General features: G+C 37.1%; 1 protein-coding gene across 6 annotated transcripts in view; it reads left to right on the forward strand.

The window, feature by feature from the left end:
- Arms (Ankyrin repeat-rich membrane spanning) overlaps positions 1 to 5,440 on the forward strand; it is a 39,546-nt gene extending 34,106 nt beyond the window's left edge. For all 6 annotated transcript variants that reach the window (XM_089255375.1, XM_089255378.1, XM_089255377.1 and 3 more), the window contains 2 exons: positions 2,882 to 3,180; positions 4,432 to 5,440. In XM_089255375.1, coding sequence (XP_089111501.1) covers positions 2,882 to 3,180; positions 4,432 to 5,341 — 1,209 coding nt within the window. In that variant the 3' untranslated portion in view covers positions 5,342 to 5,440. The remainder of the gene's footprint in view (positions 1 to 2,881; positions 3,181 to 4,431) is intronic.
- Positions 5,441 to 17,289: the final 11,849 nt, after the last annotated feature.

Here is a 17,289-nt window from a genome sequence, read left to right on the forward strand (position 1 = left end):
CCGGGATTACACTATAAAAGTTTTGTAAAAGCTCTTTGATAAAACGTGAAAAATTCAACCATTAAGATCACCGGTTGCATTTGCTTGAATGCAAACGATGCGCCTATTGGTTGAATTTTTCAACTTTTATAAAAGATCTTTTACCAAACCTTATAGTATAATCCCGGCCTCAAGTATGGATTACACTATAAAAATTTTATAATAATTCTTTTAAAAAAGCAACTAATATATTTATCGGTTGCACTTGCAATTTATTAGTTGCTTTTTTCAAGTTTTATAAAATAACTTTCATAAACCTTTTAGAGTGAAATCCCATCCTTAGATTAGTCACTTCTGAAATATAAAATTTCATTTTTTTAAGTTTATAGACTAAATATTGAGTAAAATATACTTGTAGGTATTCGGGGGGAACCACCAAAACTATTCAAGCGCTAGGGTCTTCAAACGTCTTAATCTGGCCCTGAGTGAACACCGTACGTGGATAACATTGTTTAATAAAAGTTTTTTTTTTTAAGTTTAAAAAAATTAACAGATTAAAAATTAAAAAAAATAACAAATATTTAAAATAATATTTCAGATATTTATATTTTTAAATAATTTTAAAAATTTAAAAAGAAAAAAATTATTATTTTTAAATTAAATTTAAAAGTTATTAAAGTATTTAGTCAATTAAATATTCATAATGAACAGAACGGCTTATAATTTTGGTCCCGTCAGTGGCCGTTGTTGACAGGTTTTATTGTATAAAATTGTGAAATATGGACAAAAGGCAGTTAAAGTTTCTATATCTCAATCTCAGAAGGAAACGAAGGGATACACGTATGTAGGTACATTATATTAATGAGCAGGGACCATCATATGGTGTTTTTAAGGGTATTTATGGCAAATAATTAAAAAAATTCCGTGAAAAATCACCTTCAAAAAGTAGCCAAAGATGCGGACGAATTCGCTCCGCATCCGCATAGTCTGAATAGCTCCGAATAAACCTATTGTCAAAACTTCTATGTGCGGATGCGGAGCCCGCACTTAGGTTTTGACACATGCGGACGACGTCCGGGCCCGCATGAACATTTCCTAGGTGCAGAGATTTTTCGGCTCGTCTGAAAGGCGCAGTATATTCCAATTGTTAAAACTTCTTCCGGACCCGCATCCGCTCCGTGTGAAAGGGCCCTTACTTCCCTTTATCGGGGGTCTAAGCCTCCAAAGGTATCGATTACCCTTTTCATGAATGCTCCTTTTCTTTCCAAGGGGTTGATTGTTTGACTGGAGTTCTCCTATTGTTGTTATCCGGAGCTCTCCTATTGTTGTTATCCGGAGCTCTCCTATTGTGGTTATCTGGGGTTCTCCTGTTGTTGCTTATGTCGCTTTTACATTGAGTTCGCTGTTGCTATAGCAACCTGCTCGGCTGCTACACTACTCTGAATTGTGTGTTTTTACTTTCACCAATCTGTTTTGCTTACATGAAATATGTTTTTATGACAAGTGAGTTGTCGTTTGTTTCTTGTGAATGCTTCTGTGACTTCTAAAGTCCTGGAACATTTGGTCTTTGAAGACTCAAAATGTTTTTGGGCCTCCTTCTCGATGGGATCTGGTTACTATCATATTCCGAGACCCTTCGTAGTTGATCAGATTCAGAATTTTCGATTTTTTCGAAGAATTTTCTAGCAAGTCTCTGAACGAAGTCAAATACGGTTTCAACTTGCATGTCCTTTCTAATGCATTTGTTTCTCAAGAACCATGGGGCCCTGAGGATTTTCCTAAGGTATTTATTCTGTTCGCGTTCTATTCGCACAATTATCTGGTCCCTGTGGTAGAACCATCTCCCCTTTAAAAAGTGTAGTCACAGAGAGCAATGGGTCTACAACAGTGCAATTATTCTATCATTGCTCTTCACTCAGAGTTAAAAAAAATTGATGGCAGATGGCAGCACTACACATAAAAAGCATTACACAGAAACAAATCTCACGTCAGGTTCACTACACGTACACACACACATTCCAACATGTACCAATTTGTTAGAAATTCTGCAGAGGAATGTGGATGGGTGCATGTGGGGTTTGTCGCTGATTTCTGCTTTGGAGTTTAACAGATGATAAAACACTTCCGATGTCCCTGTCAAAATCACAGGATCACTGGAAGTTAATTAAAAAGTCCATTTAAATATGACAAATTTCTGTAGCTGTCCTGCACAGACATGCAGGACATGTTTTCCTCTTCTGTGCTCAAAGAGAACTGGCCTAAATATGCTGGATTACTGGACAGGCCGGAGTGGTGCATGGCTAGATCATCAAGAGTCCACTTGTATTTAAATAAAACAAAATTCAGTTCATTGCAGTTGAATTAGAATATGTGATAGGGAAGCAGGTTTTTTTTTGGCCCAGAAACTAATCTTTTTTGTTGTGTGTGTGTATTGTAATTCCTCCTATAAGCTCTGGAAAATGAAAGACCATTAGCTTCAATATCCAGACAAATGGGCATTATGATGACCATTGGTCAAACATTATGCTATCGAACACATAATGTACAATATGCACTATGCTATGTGTTCCATAGCATAGTGTTTCAACAGTGGACATCATACCGCCCATTTGCCTCTCATATGTACAATTACAAAAATGTTTTTTTTAAAAAAAGCAAAATCAAGCCTACTTGCTTAATTCAAGGTTCTTATTGCTATTATTTTGTCCAATTTTTTTCTTCTCTTCTATCTGGAGTTCAGAAGCTTTACATTAATTTGAAAAAATATATATTAGGTACTAGAGTAATGTAAAACATTTCTTCGAAGTTTATTGAATTGCTCTAACAAGAAATTGAAACTTGATATACACTTTTATTCATCCTGATTTGTTGTTGTAATCATCTTTATTTTATTTATATTAAGGTTACAATGGAAGAATCAATGATTGTTGGAGCTTTGGAAACATTGAATGAGGAAGCTCTTGAAGATGCTTTAGAAGAACAACGTGTTTTGCATGCAACAGACTCTACAGCAGCCACCATGTCGAGTGGTGCTCCTTCTAATCCCTTGAGTCCCATTCTGTCTGACCCAGAGGAGCATAATCTCGATACCAAGATTAATTCAACTACTGGTTTGAACCCAGCTTGTGCTATGAATGGTCCTTATGATATAGATGTCATGTATATAAGAACTGCGAGAGACTCACCTATGCTATGTGTCAGGTAATCGACAGATTTCATTGAATTTTGATAATTGAAAAAAATATTGAGCTCTGAATATATTTGTGCTAAAGTTGGAACTATGATTCATGTCTCACATTTTTTAAATTTGCTGAAACATCCTGTGCAAGACATGCAAACAGTAGCAAAAAAATATATAAATAGTTATCTGCACACTTGAAAATTTATACAATATCATAAATATGCAAGAATCTGTAGTTAGTAAAGGTGCCTACACACATAACTGTAAGCATGCATATGCAAAATTTTTCTGCAAGCATGCTTGAGCATGTGTGAGAAATTTTGCACAAGCATCATGATTGTACAAACCCTGTACATAATGAGCGAAATTGAAAATGTATGCTTCTTCGAGCTTGCTTTGTGCAAGCATAATAGAGAAAAGTGTGTGAGGTAGTATGCTATGTGATACAGTTAGCTCATTTCTCCACGTACATGCAGATAGAAAAGATATGTTCCTAATATATCCAGACTGTTCAGTTTGATATTGTCTTACCATATGCACTGAAACCATTCAAGCCCAAGGATTTTTTTTCTTTTTTAATGCATTTTCTCTTGGCTTGATTATTCATTTTAAATTAAATGGCTCAAAATCTTTGTGGAAGAGAGTGTGATTCTGAGGCGGAAATAAATTAACCTTTCTCTCCAGTAATCATTGCTCATTGGATAAATTTTCATTGGTATAAAAATTTAGCTCATGACCCAGCATTTTTATGCTAGCGCACACACACATATCAACTAAAATCAGAGGCGCCGACATGACGAAAACATTAGGGTGGGGGGACTGAAAGTTGCTGGTCGTACCGAATATATGGGACTCAAGTGCGTACACAGGAGTGGGAGGGTGCATTGCATTGTTTTCAGAAAAATTATTGTTTTTTAATATTTCCTTAAATTATTATTTTTGCAAAATTTATCGGGGGCGGGGGGCTCAAATGGGCTCCGATGCCTATAAATAAAATGTTTATTACCCTCTGTATTCAGCAGCCATGGCAAAAATATTGCAAAAAATCTTTTTTGCAGAAAAATTCATAAATCAAGACACATTCGTTGGCTGAGGTATAAACCAAAATGATAGCAATAATAATGACAAATAAGAAATTCCGTCACTTTTAAATAAAGCTTACTTATTAATCTTATTATTGAATAATATAAGAATAATTCTAATATGCAGTTGCTATTACATGAACTAATACATAATTGATAATTGAATCATTTCTGATTGGTTTTTTTTAGCGCTCTCTCACTGACAGATTCCATAACAGATCTAGAAACAAGTTCAATAACTCAGAGTCAACATTTCCAACCAGTTATCGAATGTAGGTCTTCACCAGCATCACTTGCACGAACTGCAAGCAATGAATACTCTGACAGCATATCTGCTGCTTCAAGTCCTAGCAGAGTGAGTTTACCTGATAAACCAGTTATCAGAGTTCCGACACAAAGACCATCATCACTTATTCATGACAATGGTGTCAGCAAGAAACTTCCAGCTGAATGTGATTCAAATATACTGAAATCCAAACCTCCCCAGGCAACTAGGAAGATTCCAGAAAAGCTTTCTCAAGAAAAGAATAGGGTTATTAGGCGGCCCTCGAAAGGGAAAAACACTAAAAAGGTAAAAGTAGAAGAGAAACACAAGGAATCATCATCTGACAGTTCTACAGAAACAGAAAATGTCGTCACATATAAAAAAGCTTCTCCGACTAGTCCAAAAGTAACAAGCCCTCAGTCTGAAGCAGACCCTTTCTACTCTGATGATGAGCACACACCTCTTGTCTCACCATTCCCTAATAGATCTAGTCACTATAATTTGCAGGCAACACAGAAACATGAGAAAGATGGAGCCACTGAAAAAGTCATGCCAAAACATGCTATTTCTGATCCATCCTCTTGCTTGAAACTAAGGAAACCTCTCGAAAGGCAGTTCTCTATAGATAGCTACCTCTGTGAAAAGGTAAAGCTTGCACGATCTTCTCCGACTATGGTCGAGATACCAGATTCTCCATCCCAGTCATCTGCTTATGGTATTAGAAATCTCCCGGTGTATGGTCAGAATGTTGTTGATACTCCATCACCCGAAAACAAACTCATTGGTCCATTTTCTGACCCCTCTAATGGTGCACATACTGAAACAGTATTGTGATTAGAGCAAGATTAAATTATTCCTGTTGTATGTTTATGCATGAAATGTAGACGATCTCTCATATCCAGTGATCCTTGTAAATAAATTCATTAGATCAAATTTCCATTTTTTGATAAATTTATTATTTTTATATTTTATTCCCTAAGAATCAGGGGAGAAACAGTTATTCTTAAATTTTGATTTACACTCAAAAATTAGGAATGCCTGTTAATATATTCAACGCCTCCATTTATTTTGCAGAATTTGCAACAAGATCTATGCCACTATAACAAGTTTGGCCTTATATCTGATCACTTTTGAACTGTTGTAATTTATATAGAAAATATAAGATATTTTTACTGAAAATTTCTAGTGCTAAGCAAGGTTGGCGTTGAATCACAGGTGCTATAACAGAGTTTGACTGTATATACAGAGTGAATCCGACCTATTCTGCCAAACAAAAGGGGATGATAGATCACCCCACCAACCCTGTCCTATTTTAAACCATTTTCAAGTTATAGTGGATAATTGATTATGGAAAAAAATATGTCAAGCCAAAAAAAAGACTCTGCATTTGTGAAGTTTATAAGAGACCTACACACAATTAAGCACATATTTGGAGAGCACGGAAAAAATCCTATAAGATGACATCATTTTCACCGAAATATGTGATTTATTGGTGAGCTACAAGCGCTGAAAGATTGGCAAAGTTCAAAATCGAATTGTCTCCAAAATTTTTCATAGCCAATTACACAAATATCATTCTGGCTACAATCGGGCATCAATTGCAACAGCGTTCAAGAGAGTCTACAACAAAGCATATCTGTGTTCTGGTTCAGGAGAAATTTAGGCCTTCGTATGCAATACATCACTGAAATCTGCATGCATCAAAGTAATTTGAGTAGGGTTTTTGGTCACAATTCGAGTTTTCACTTCACTAATCTCTCAGTAATCGAAGCTCACCATTAAATACAGATATCCTGTACATGCAGATGCTCCTGCACTATCGACTTATATGATCTTTTCTACAAAATCAAATTGTTGCCAAAATCTGTAAGGGGCCATTCAAGTATTATGTCAGCATTGGGTTTCCAGTCTTTTGATGATAAGGGGGGGGGGGTGGTTTGAATAATGTTTACATCACCAAAACCCTTTATAAAAATATGAGATATTCTTAATGGCATCTTACTGGGTGTACAAAAACAAGAACAACCTTTCACTAGTTTGTGGGCACCTGAATGAACGCCAGAACTTTGCCACTGGACTTATCCCGCTGACGAGATCTCTTCCAGCCCAGCTTCGTGGCAGAGTCTGGGACAAAGTGAGTGCACCTAACAGTCTGAGTGTGTAGCTAGTGTTGTGTTTTTGATATTTCAGTGCTGCAATCTATACTCCAAATTGTGAGTGAAGTGTAATAATTGAATATTTGTAACGTTGTAGGCCTGTTGCTCTCGGTGGCAAGACTTTTTAACGAGGAGATCGGCTCGCATTCGCACCTTGAAGTTGGAAACCACAGAAAACGAACTTCAGCCAACCACCAGTGTGGTGCTGGTGGGTTCGAACCCGGATCCTCGTGATGCGAGTCCGTCACTGTGACCACTCGACCACCACAGCAACAGTTCGTGGGAACCTGAACTAGCATTCTTCCTATTGATAAGTCCTCTGTAGAACATCTTTAGTGATATCTAAATGCCCCGTTAATCCTTCAAGTGATGTGGAAATGTGTCCGGGCTGCTCAAGTGTTCTAGAAATATATAGCGGCCGTCTGTGCACTCGAACTGATGTTAATAACTTAAATAATCTGGGAATGTCCTGCGGTTAACTTGAGTGATGTAGAACTGCAGGCCTCTTAAGTGTTCCAAAACTGTGCCACATTCCTCATAAGGTATCTCTAAATGTGCCACAGACTGCTTAAGTGTTCTGGAACTGTGCCGTGGGTCACTCAAGTGATCTGTAAAAATGTGCCGCTTAGTTCGTTTTTACAAAATTAGGTTTGAGTTGGCACACCACATCAGATAACCCAGAGGGCCACAAGTTGAGCATTTGTGGCTTAGAGGGTGGTATGCAATGAATTTCTCAAAGAAATTTTGTGTTCTTCGCCTTCAAATAGCATTTAAATTAACAGAAATTGATTATAATAACATATAAATATATTTTGTTCCAAAATTTTAATTTGTTAATATTTTTTGCATCATCAGGGGGGGGGGAGGAGAGGCATAGCAAAAGCTCGCCCCCCCCTCCCCGCGTACGTATCTGATCCCAATAGCGTTAGGAGGTGGAGAGCTGGCGCAAATTTGCTGACAAGGTTGGGGGGGGGGGTCAAAAATGGCTAAAATCAGCCGACGTAATATTTGAACGGCCTCTAAGAACCAATTCCGAATTTTCGTTGAATATTTATCTACTTCGACAAACGTTGATTTCAGTGATGGAGATAGACTTGGAAGTCTGGGGGGGGGGGGGGTGATGATGATGTCAATTCATATATATATATAAGATCAGTCGACTCCATTTTTGACGATGGGGGGGGGGGGCACTCTTTCGAAAACTGCTAAAATGCACAAGTTTTTGGTAAAGTTGACAGAGATTGTAGCTGTGCCGAGTGGCATGGTGGTAAGATGCTCGTCTACCATCGTGAAAGTTGTTGTCAGGGTCCCGGGTTCGAACCCAAGGGAGAAGGATATTGATAAGATATTTTCCCTAACGAACTCGAGGCGACCACCGATAGACAGCTCCTTCACTTCCACCCATCTCACTAATGGCAGTAAATTGCACTATAGCGATATGGCCAGAGTTGGTGTTTGGTGAAGTAGTAGGGATTGTAGCTTGAAGGGTCTTAGCGTTATGAAACATTTTGGCGACAATTCGATTTTGAACTTTGCCAATATTTCAACGCTTGCAGCTCGCCAATAAATCTAGATATATCGATGAAAATGATGTCAACTTAGAGGATTTTTTCAAATATGTGCTTAGTTTGCATGTAGGCCTCTTAGAAACTTCACAAATGCAGGTTTTTTAGACTTGATACTTATTTTTCCAATAATCGATTATCCACCATAACTCGAAAACGGTTTGAAATAGGACAGGGCTCGCCCATCACCCCTTTCGTTTGACAGCATAGGTCGGATTCACCCTGTATACACAGACTACAAATTCATTATAGTGGGGCTTAAAAATACGAAGCATCTGAGCAAACCCCCCCCCCCCCTTTACTTCAAAAAAAAAACAACCAACCTAGCTCAAGAGTCCTGCTTTAGAGGCTTTTGAACATAGCTTCTCTATAATACAGGTCTCTGCCCCATCTAATAATTTGAAATCTTTCAGGTGTAGAAATAAGTAGGTGGATTAAACGTTACAAGAGGATCCCGCTTATAACATTTCCCTAAAAAATGTAGGTTGAAAAACGCTTCATACGGGAAATATCAATGAATATTAGTGATTGGGGGGGGGGGGACGTAAGGGTCTGGTCCCCCCCCCCCGAAATGTGAGGAAAAAGAGGGCCAAATCTATTGTTCTATCACTTTGGTACCCCCGAACGAAATGACTGGCTACGCCCCTGGATGGGATCATGAAAATGAATCGTACTAAGCCAACACCTTCTAAAGCAGAAAGCCTGACCCCGAGATTCATGATATCATCGCATTCCGTCCTACGAAACCCATCTTCCCTGTAAGATCGTTTTCCAGCAGCACCACACACTAACGCCGATGTGTTATATATTTAACACACGTTGCTATATTTTTCAATACCTTCTAAAGCAGAATACCTTCTTATCCAGGTTATGGGCCGTTTCGCAACGGCCGCTCCACAAACTGTAAAAGGGCATTCCTGTTGAAATTTATCGGAAGAAAAAAGAACACTATGCATGCAAATACATACCTGTAATTTATAACCTGGGGAAGAAACCGTATGAAAATCTGCGTCACAGTGAATAAAAGGCACGGACGCCAACCTTGTGAAGTTATTCCAGTGTACAACCGTTCTAATAGTTGTAATGTACGGGATGCGTGTACTCCCATCTCTTCTGAATCACCTGTACATTCGTGCTGCCTTTGTGATACTTCCGTTTGCAGCTCCGTAAATGAAATGCATGTCTGCTTTTTCAGTATTATTACTAAAGTGCGCCACTATCCCGTACGTTAGAACGGTTTCACGCTGGAATAACTTCACAGGACTGGCGTGCGCACCTTTTATTCACTTTGACGCAGATTTTCATAGTTTCTTCTTCCCCAGGTTGCCTTTGCATACGTGTTCTTTTTCTCCCGATAAATTTCAACAGGAATGCCCTTTCAACGTCTGTGGATCAGCCCTTTCGAAACGCGCTAGCGCGTTTTTGTTTCACGTTAAACCATGCATTCTTTCATGACAATTGTTTGTATTGGTGTGTACTATAACCTCTTGAAATTTTTCCCATCTTTTCTGAATCACCCTGTATACGCAATAGTATAGGATGCTTTACTTGAAGACGAAGAATATGGGTTTCCGACGCAAAAAGTTTCATAAATCAGGTGTACATGGTTGGAAATTTTTAATGAATTTTCTTGATTTCATCGTCGTTTGAAAATTACAAGCGGTAAATGAAGTTAAAAGGTATTATTCGTGAATACAGACATGTCATTAATGGGCAAAAGCTTATTTTTTTTTACTGTAATGTTGCTTTCCGTTTTAACAGAGGATACAAGTTTGGTGTGTTACAAATTTGAATTTCTAAAATCGTTCACAGAAAGACATAGTCTAGAACGTGAGTAATTGAAAGAAGAATGATTAATGTTCCCTAAACAAATCACTAAGTCTTTAAAGCGTATTTCGTGAACACCAAAAGTTGCTGAAATTAGCAGAATTCGGCTGTGGATGCTTGAGTTTCCGCAGTGGTACGATACTCATCTACCACCACGAATGTTGCTGTCACGGTCCTGGGTTCGAACTCAAGGGAGGATATAGATAAGATATTTTCCCTAATGAACTTCATTTCCAACCAATCTCATTAATGGCAGTAAATTGCAATGTAGCGATATGGCCAAAGTTGGTGTTTGGCAGTGGCTCCCAACCTTTTCAGTGCATACACCAAGCAGATCAAGGGTAAAGACTAAACAAGGTACTGAACAGTCTACAGAGGGTCCATCTGGGGTCTTCCTGAATGGGTGCAAGTACTGAGTCTATGTGAATGAAGTACGAATCAACTGAGGGCCTGTCATGAATTGGTTGGCAAATAAATAGAATATCAAACGAGAGACCACAGAGAGTTCACCTGGGGTCCCTCACTGATGTAAATGAAGCTCATTTGGCCGGTCCCAGTGGCGGCACACTCAGTCTGAATAGATAAGATAAAACTATCCTGTGCTGTGTACTGAAACCGAAACTGTCTTATCAAGGACCCTACAAGTGAGAAGGCGACAGCCGTTCCGTGTAGGTTCAGCTTTTTTTTTGATCGCATGCATGTGACTATTTAAAGTTTGAGCCATGGAGGTATTATCTATTTCCCCATAATACCTCCCACGGTTTGAGCGGTCACATGCATTTTTTGCAAGCGCAGTGTGATTCGTTACGGGCAAGGGACTATCATTGTGTGTCCGCAGTACATACTTAATTGATAGCTGCTTTGTTTTTGTGTGTTGGGGTTTGAATTAATTTTTTCCTTCAAGCATTGAAGGATCGTCTCTATTAAACGAGGTTTCGGGTATCCGAGGTAGCTCAGAATTTGTTTCCTCTGGTTGACCGAGATCCTTATTTTATAAATACAACTCCACAACAGGCAAAATGCCCAACGAGGTGGCCGAGAAAAAGATGCCCATAAAAATATAGATGTCATATATTTAAAAAATACAGCAACCCAATTAAAAATGCAATTAATAAAAATTATAAACAATATATACAAGTGATAAAATATTATACAATGCCCATAAAGAATACTTATTTGCTTGATTGTTATCAAAACGTCGCAAAGAGAAACGTTTGATACATTCACAGTGATCAAAAAGTTTCATTAATAAAGAAAGTATCTACCTACTTTGAGAGAAATGGAAAAAAAATTGAATACATACGGATGTATTTTTATTTGTGTATATTGTTGTGTCTAGTTAACTAAGCCTTAATTTTTATCAAGCAAAAGAGAAGGAAGTAGGATTCTAGGAGCATTTTAAAATAATTCTGCATATGCTTTTGATATTCTGCTCTTCTTTAATTCAGAGTTTAACTTTATTTTTATAATTGCACTTGATACGGTTGATATAAATTTTTTTAGCTGATAATGTGCATCAGAATTCCTCTTACAATGTTTATAAATATAACATTATTAAGTCTGCCCCTCAAACTTTTTTTTCCGTACGGTATTTTTGGCGAGGGCAGCCGGAACAAATGTCCCAATTTATTTTCAAAAACAGCTTATTTTATTAATTGTAATACAAGTTGCTTCAAGCAATTTTTTGAATAAGTATGTTGCTTATTGAAAAATATATTTTTTTAATTATATAAATTTTAGTTCAGTTTTAATTTTTAACTCTCTACCTTCAATTTTTAATTAATTTAAAGTTTTAAGTTAAAGAAAATATTATTTTTTATGTTTCAAGCATGTTTGGCGTCTGTCGACACGGTTTGGCCTCACTGATCAAAACCTTTCACTGCAAAAAATCGCCCTCCAACACATCACACTGGATCCGCGCCTGCTTACACTGCCTTTCTGCAAATTCAGAGTTACATGATTTTCTGCGAAAAATGCATATTTCTGAAATTCAAGCATAATCATTGGATTATTACTGAGATAGTAGAGATCATTAAGTGATAATCAAGTGAAAAACTTGTTTTATTCAATCAAAGCATTATAATTATATTTAATGAAATTACACCAATTTTTGAGAGGTTACAATATGTAAAGATGGTACTTTGCTGGGATTTTAGAATGGAATCTGAAGGCTTGTTTGATATCTACCATTTTCACAGAGAAAGTGACAATTTTATACATGAAGTCCAACATCACGTTTAAAAAATAATGTGTTTTAATGTATTGCTCTTTGATGACAATGCATCTGTTCTGCAACTTTCAATTAACTTCAACTCATGGCTGAAATTTGTTTCTTTGCCTCCAAACACGAGCAGCTCATTTCTTTCAATTGGTCGAGGTGTTATCAAAACATTCAACACACAACTTTCAGTTGTGCAGATTTCAAGAGTGCAAATACAGATTTTAATGGTTACCAGACCTTATTGCAGTCCAATGCAAGTTATATTTATGAAGCTTTATAGAAGAGTACCGTAGCATTATAGTCATAGTAAGAAAGGAAAATCAGGTGTTTATGTTTTTGTGACTTAAATAGTTTTTCTTGCAGGTTTATGTTCTTTCTAAAATTTGTGGTCCTAATTAACTAATATATATTTCTATGGAAAACTGTACCCTGACTTACACAGTTGTCACCAATCCCACCTATCACATAACTTCACAGTATTACTGTGCTTTGTCTATTTTAGAAAGAATTGGTTTACTTTGGCAAAAATTTGCTATTTTCATTGTAAATACAATTGCATGAAAAGTAAAGTATTAGATCTTTTAACTCTTTAACGCCCAGATAGAAAGCCTGGGAGGGTCGTGAAAATACCAATTTTTTTGTGTTCGAAGTGGACTCGTCCAAATTTCGGCCACTTTCCCTCTCCCCACCCTTTCTTCATGAGTTTCTATTCATGCCACCCTTTTCATTGACGTTCACCCTTTCATTTCAATGGATTTTTGGGAGATAATTTGTCTACTGAAAACACACCCCTTTCCTCACAGTATTATCTGTTTGTAAAATGCATTGAGTACCCTTAGTCCATTCTCAAGGAACATTCTAGTACATCATCTTTTAAAATCCCATTGATAGGGCGTTGCAGTTGTCTTTTCCGTTCCCGCCTCTGACAAGAGCTTTCATCTTCTTCCCCGTTGGTGACAAAAGCCCACCAAAACATGCCCGTACCCCCTAGCTGAGCCGACTTGAGACGGTTATGGGCATTAACCTACTCGGCCGACTTCGGGCGATCTGGGCATTATAGAGTTAAACGCTTTTGTAAAACATAATGTGTTCATTCTTTGATAAAATTAATAAACATGGGCTTATATATGATGTTAAAATAATTCTTAAACCAGAGTTTGTGTGTTTCAAACAATTTTTTTGTATTGAATTTTTTTCTGAAATGATGCTGGTGGGAAAATGTGTGAAGCATATCAATTTTGATGCTGGGAAAACCCATTATTGCCAGGACATTTTTTACTGCAGTTTTTTACAGTAATGTCAAAAACTCGCCAACTCAAGAATTTATTAACTCTTATAGTAAAGTTCAGCAAGAAGTGTGTGTGAGGGTTCAAAACAATCTTATTTCCATTAAAAAAAATAAACAAATACGCAGTAATGCCGGTATAAACACAAATGCACATGTATAAATGGGGAAAAATAAATTTTTGCCACTTGGCAAAAATCTATTTTATCTGGGAAAGTTTTTACCACTGTCTTTTCCACCTATGGCAAAAACTCGCCAACCCTGATGCTCACTAATATGCTGCTCTAGTGCTAGGAATCAATTAAAATTTTTAAACTGGTTAATCAAAATTTTTAAATTGATTAATTTACTGACCATTTGCATTTTAATTGCATATTTTTCATAACTATATAATATTAATGCTATAAAAATAAAATTTATTAATTTCACGAAACCTATTCTATACATGTAAACAAATATAGAATAAATTAAAAAATTAACGCTTCCCGCTTGAAGCAATTTAATATGCTGAACATATTTGTCAAATCTCTGAATTTCTTCTCTTGAATTTTGATGATTCTCTAAGAAATCTGTTTTTTCATGTTTGTTACTGATTTCGAAACTACTTTCGATCATATTGTCAGAGACAGTATGGAAACAACGACAGACAAAAAAAAGTAACAGTCTCTTTTGGTGTTTTTTCTAAAAACTTATCCCAAATGTTACTGATGAGGAAAGGAGCCGATTCCCTTCCAAGAATACGAAAAACTGATATTTACAGTGGAGACAATAAATTTTGGTCGTGTGTTCTGAAATTCCCATAAAACTAAATTTGAAACTGAAACCATCATTTTTCATTAAATCGACCTGTATTTTCCCCATGCTGAAAAATTTGATCAAAACATTTTTCATACAGACACTTATCCAAAATGTTATACACAGGTATATTAATTTAAGACATCTTATAGGTTTTGTTTAAAAAAATCAAGTCAAAGTACTTTTAACTTTTTAAAAGTCAAAAAACTTTTTATGAAAGTTTTAATCAGATTAATCGAGCTCATTAACTTCACTAAAAGTTTTAACTGCGATTAACAATTGATCAATTAACCGACCCAATTAATCATACCAGCCCCACACTGCCCATAAAAAAGGTGTTATGGTAGTTTTACTGTAAATTTTGATAGCGTCTCGATTTATCCCACTATGTTTATCATACTTCTTTTTAGATATGTCAATTGTGTTAGAATTTACAATCCACTGGGAGGTAAGCTATTCCATTTATTTACAACTTAATGGGAAAAAACTCCCTGGGACACCACAAACTAGAATTGTCCCTTACTAAACGATACTGGTGTACCTTTGTTGAAGCAGTTGATTGACGGTGTATTAATAGCTCATTATCCATCTTATCCATCCCGTTGAAAAATTTGAACACTTTTATCACATCCCCGATGTGTTCATTTGGGGCCATTCAAGTATTACGTAAGCAAATTTTTTGCCATTTTTGACCCCCCTTGTCAGCAAAATTTCGTCATCAGCTCTGCCTCTCTGAATCCTAACTCATATTTTCATAAAGGGTGGTTGATTACGTAAGCATTATCTAAACCCCCCCCCCGTCATCAAAAGTCAGCAAATCGGAAACCCCCCTCCCCCCCATCGATGATGATGTATTACTTGAACGGCCCCCTTTCCCCGGACACCTGTGTTCCTCCAATATAAACATATTCAAGAAATCAAGTCTCTCTTCATAGTTCAAGCCTTGTGTGCCAACAGAGCAAGCATAGCTCTTCTCTGCATCCCCCCTCAACCACGACTATGTCTCTCCTGCAGGTATCGTCTCCAAAATGCTACATCATACTCCAGTCCAGGTAGAACTAAGCCTCAGAAAAGCGGAAGAATGATTTTAGGAGAATGTAAACACACTTTTAACAATGAAACCAAGCACTCTATTCGATTTTTGACCACCGTTACATAATGTTCAGAAAATCTAAGTTGCTTGTCAATGAGAATTAACAAACCGGTGACCTACTTCCATCCAAGATGGAAGTACTACTACTAAACCACACATGTACCTCGTCCATATTCCTTTGCAGAACTTCTCACAAATAAGTACATATTGAAATTTATGTACACATGTTGAAGTTCATTTCTGTGTAACACTTGTTATATGTAGTGCTATCATCAATTTTTTTAACTATGAGTGAAATTCTATGGTTTTCTATCCAGGATATGTATACAGTCAAACCTTGTTAATGTGTCACTTCGCTTACAGAGTTACCCTTTTAATATCACAATCATCCTCTATGGGGTTCTAATGTTAGTAAACTCCTGATAATGCATAACCCCACTCTGCTTAAGAAGTCACTTTATGTGAAAGCAGTTATGGAAAACTACCATTCAAATTATAAACTCTTTGAACAATATACACGATGAATTCAACGTTCACTCTTATCACCTCAAAGATCTACCTAGCATTTCAAGCAGAAGCCTCCATTTCCTCTCCCCCCCCCCCTTATGTCATTGCAGGCTTGTTGACAACCTGCAGTGACAATGCAGGTCTTTCAACACTGGGGTATTTCTTACTAGAAAATAGTTCAGCTGGAATTTTTTTTTCTTAGCGAGTTGTGGTTCTTGGCAGGGTTGTCAAATTTGCTCACCGAGTAGATACCCATTTTCCCCCCGAGCTGAGTTTTTTAGCCTAAAAAACCCGGGCTTTTTGGAGAAAATATGGTTTTTGGGGCAAATGAGTGAAATTTTTGTTTTCTAAATCAAGTTTGGAATCTCAAGTTAAGGAAAAAAAAATCGGGTGTTTTCCATGTAAGAAAATTATTTTTCCTAATAAAACTGATGTTCCCAATTGGGAACACTAACCGTAAAACAGGGACACTGGAAGTTAAAAATGATTGGTGTTGCTCGAAGTGTGCTTGCTTTGCAAAATAATAATAATAAACACCCATGGTCGCAACTAAGGCAGTTCAGGGAGTCTGGACACTGAACTAGAAAGGGTGCTGAATATACTCTTTTTAGTTAAAAATTATGACACAGGGACACCAAAATGACTGTCCTCAAGTGACAGAGTAAATTCCCTTTTTTGGTTGTAAGTCGCAAGTTGCTGAGATCAGGGTAGCAGTCAGACTTGACCATAAAACAGTTTATGATGATTCCCATTTAAATTATTTCATTTATATCAACACATTGGAAGAGCGTGGGCCTGAGATCTCTGTTCAACCTTGTCTGACTCATGAGCAGATATGAGGCATCTCTACCCATGCTGGGGGCTTTGCCCCCCTTACCCTGCATCAAAGACAGAGCCAACTGATCTAATGTACATACATATATGTACATGACTTTACACCATCATCGTCACGCTCCCCCCAGACTTTCAAGTCTATCTCCACCTATGACTAGAATTTAAAACTTGTTCTTCAGCTGCAGAAAGTTACCAATTGCAGAATCCAGTGTTAAATTCTGAAAACAATGTGGGGGGGGGGGGAGACGTGTTAAATATTTTCCCCTTCTTTTCTATCTGTATTCTCGGCAAATCAGCAAGAAGCTGTGACAAGTCCACAGCGCTTAATGAGTGATGATGATCTTGATGCTGATTCATCAATAAAGATCATATGTTCCTTCTTTTTTCCTCTGCTGCTGTGAGTGTTTTTGAAAACAAGATGGACGACGATCACGTTCATTATCGCTAAAAGATGCAATCTGTTTTGTTATCTGTAGTTTTATTTCGTTGAATAAAGTAA

This window comes from Pholcus phalangioides, unplaced genomic scaffold, assembly GCF_987345545.1.
Source record: "Pholcus phalangioides strain wild (caught in Gottingen) unplaced genomic scaffold, Ppha-v1.0 ptg000042l_1, whole genome shotgun sequence".
Classification (NCBI taxonomy): Eukaryota; Metazoa; Arthropoda; class Arachnida; order Araneae; family Pholcidae; genus Pholcus; species Pholcus phalangioides.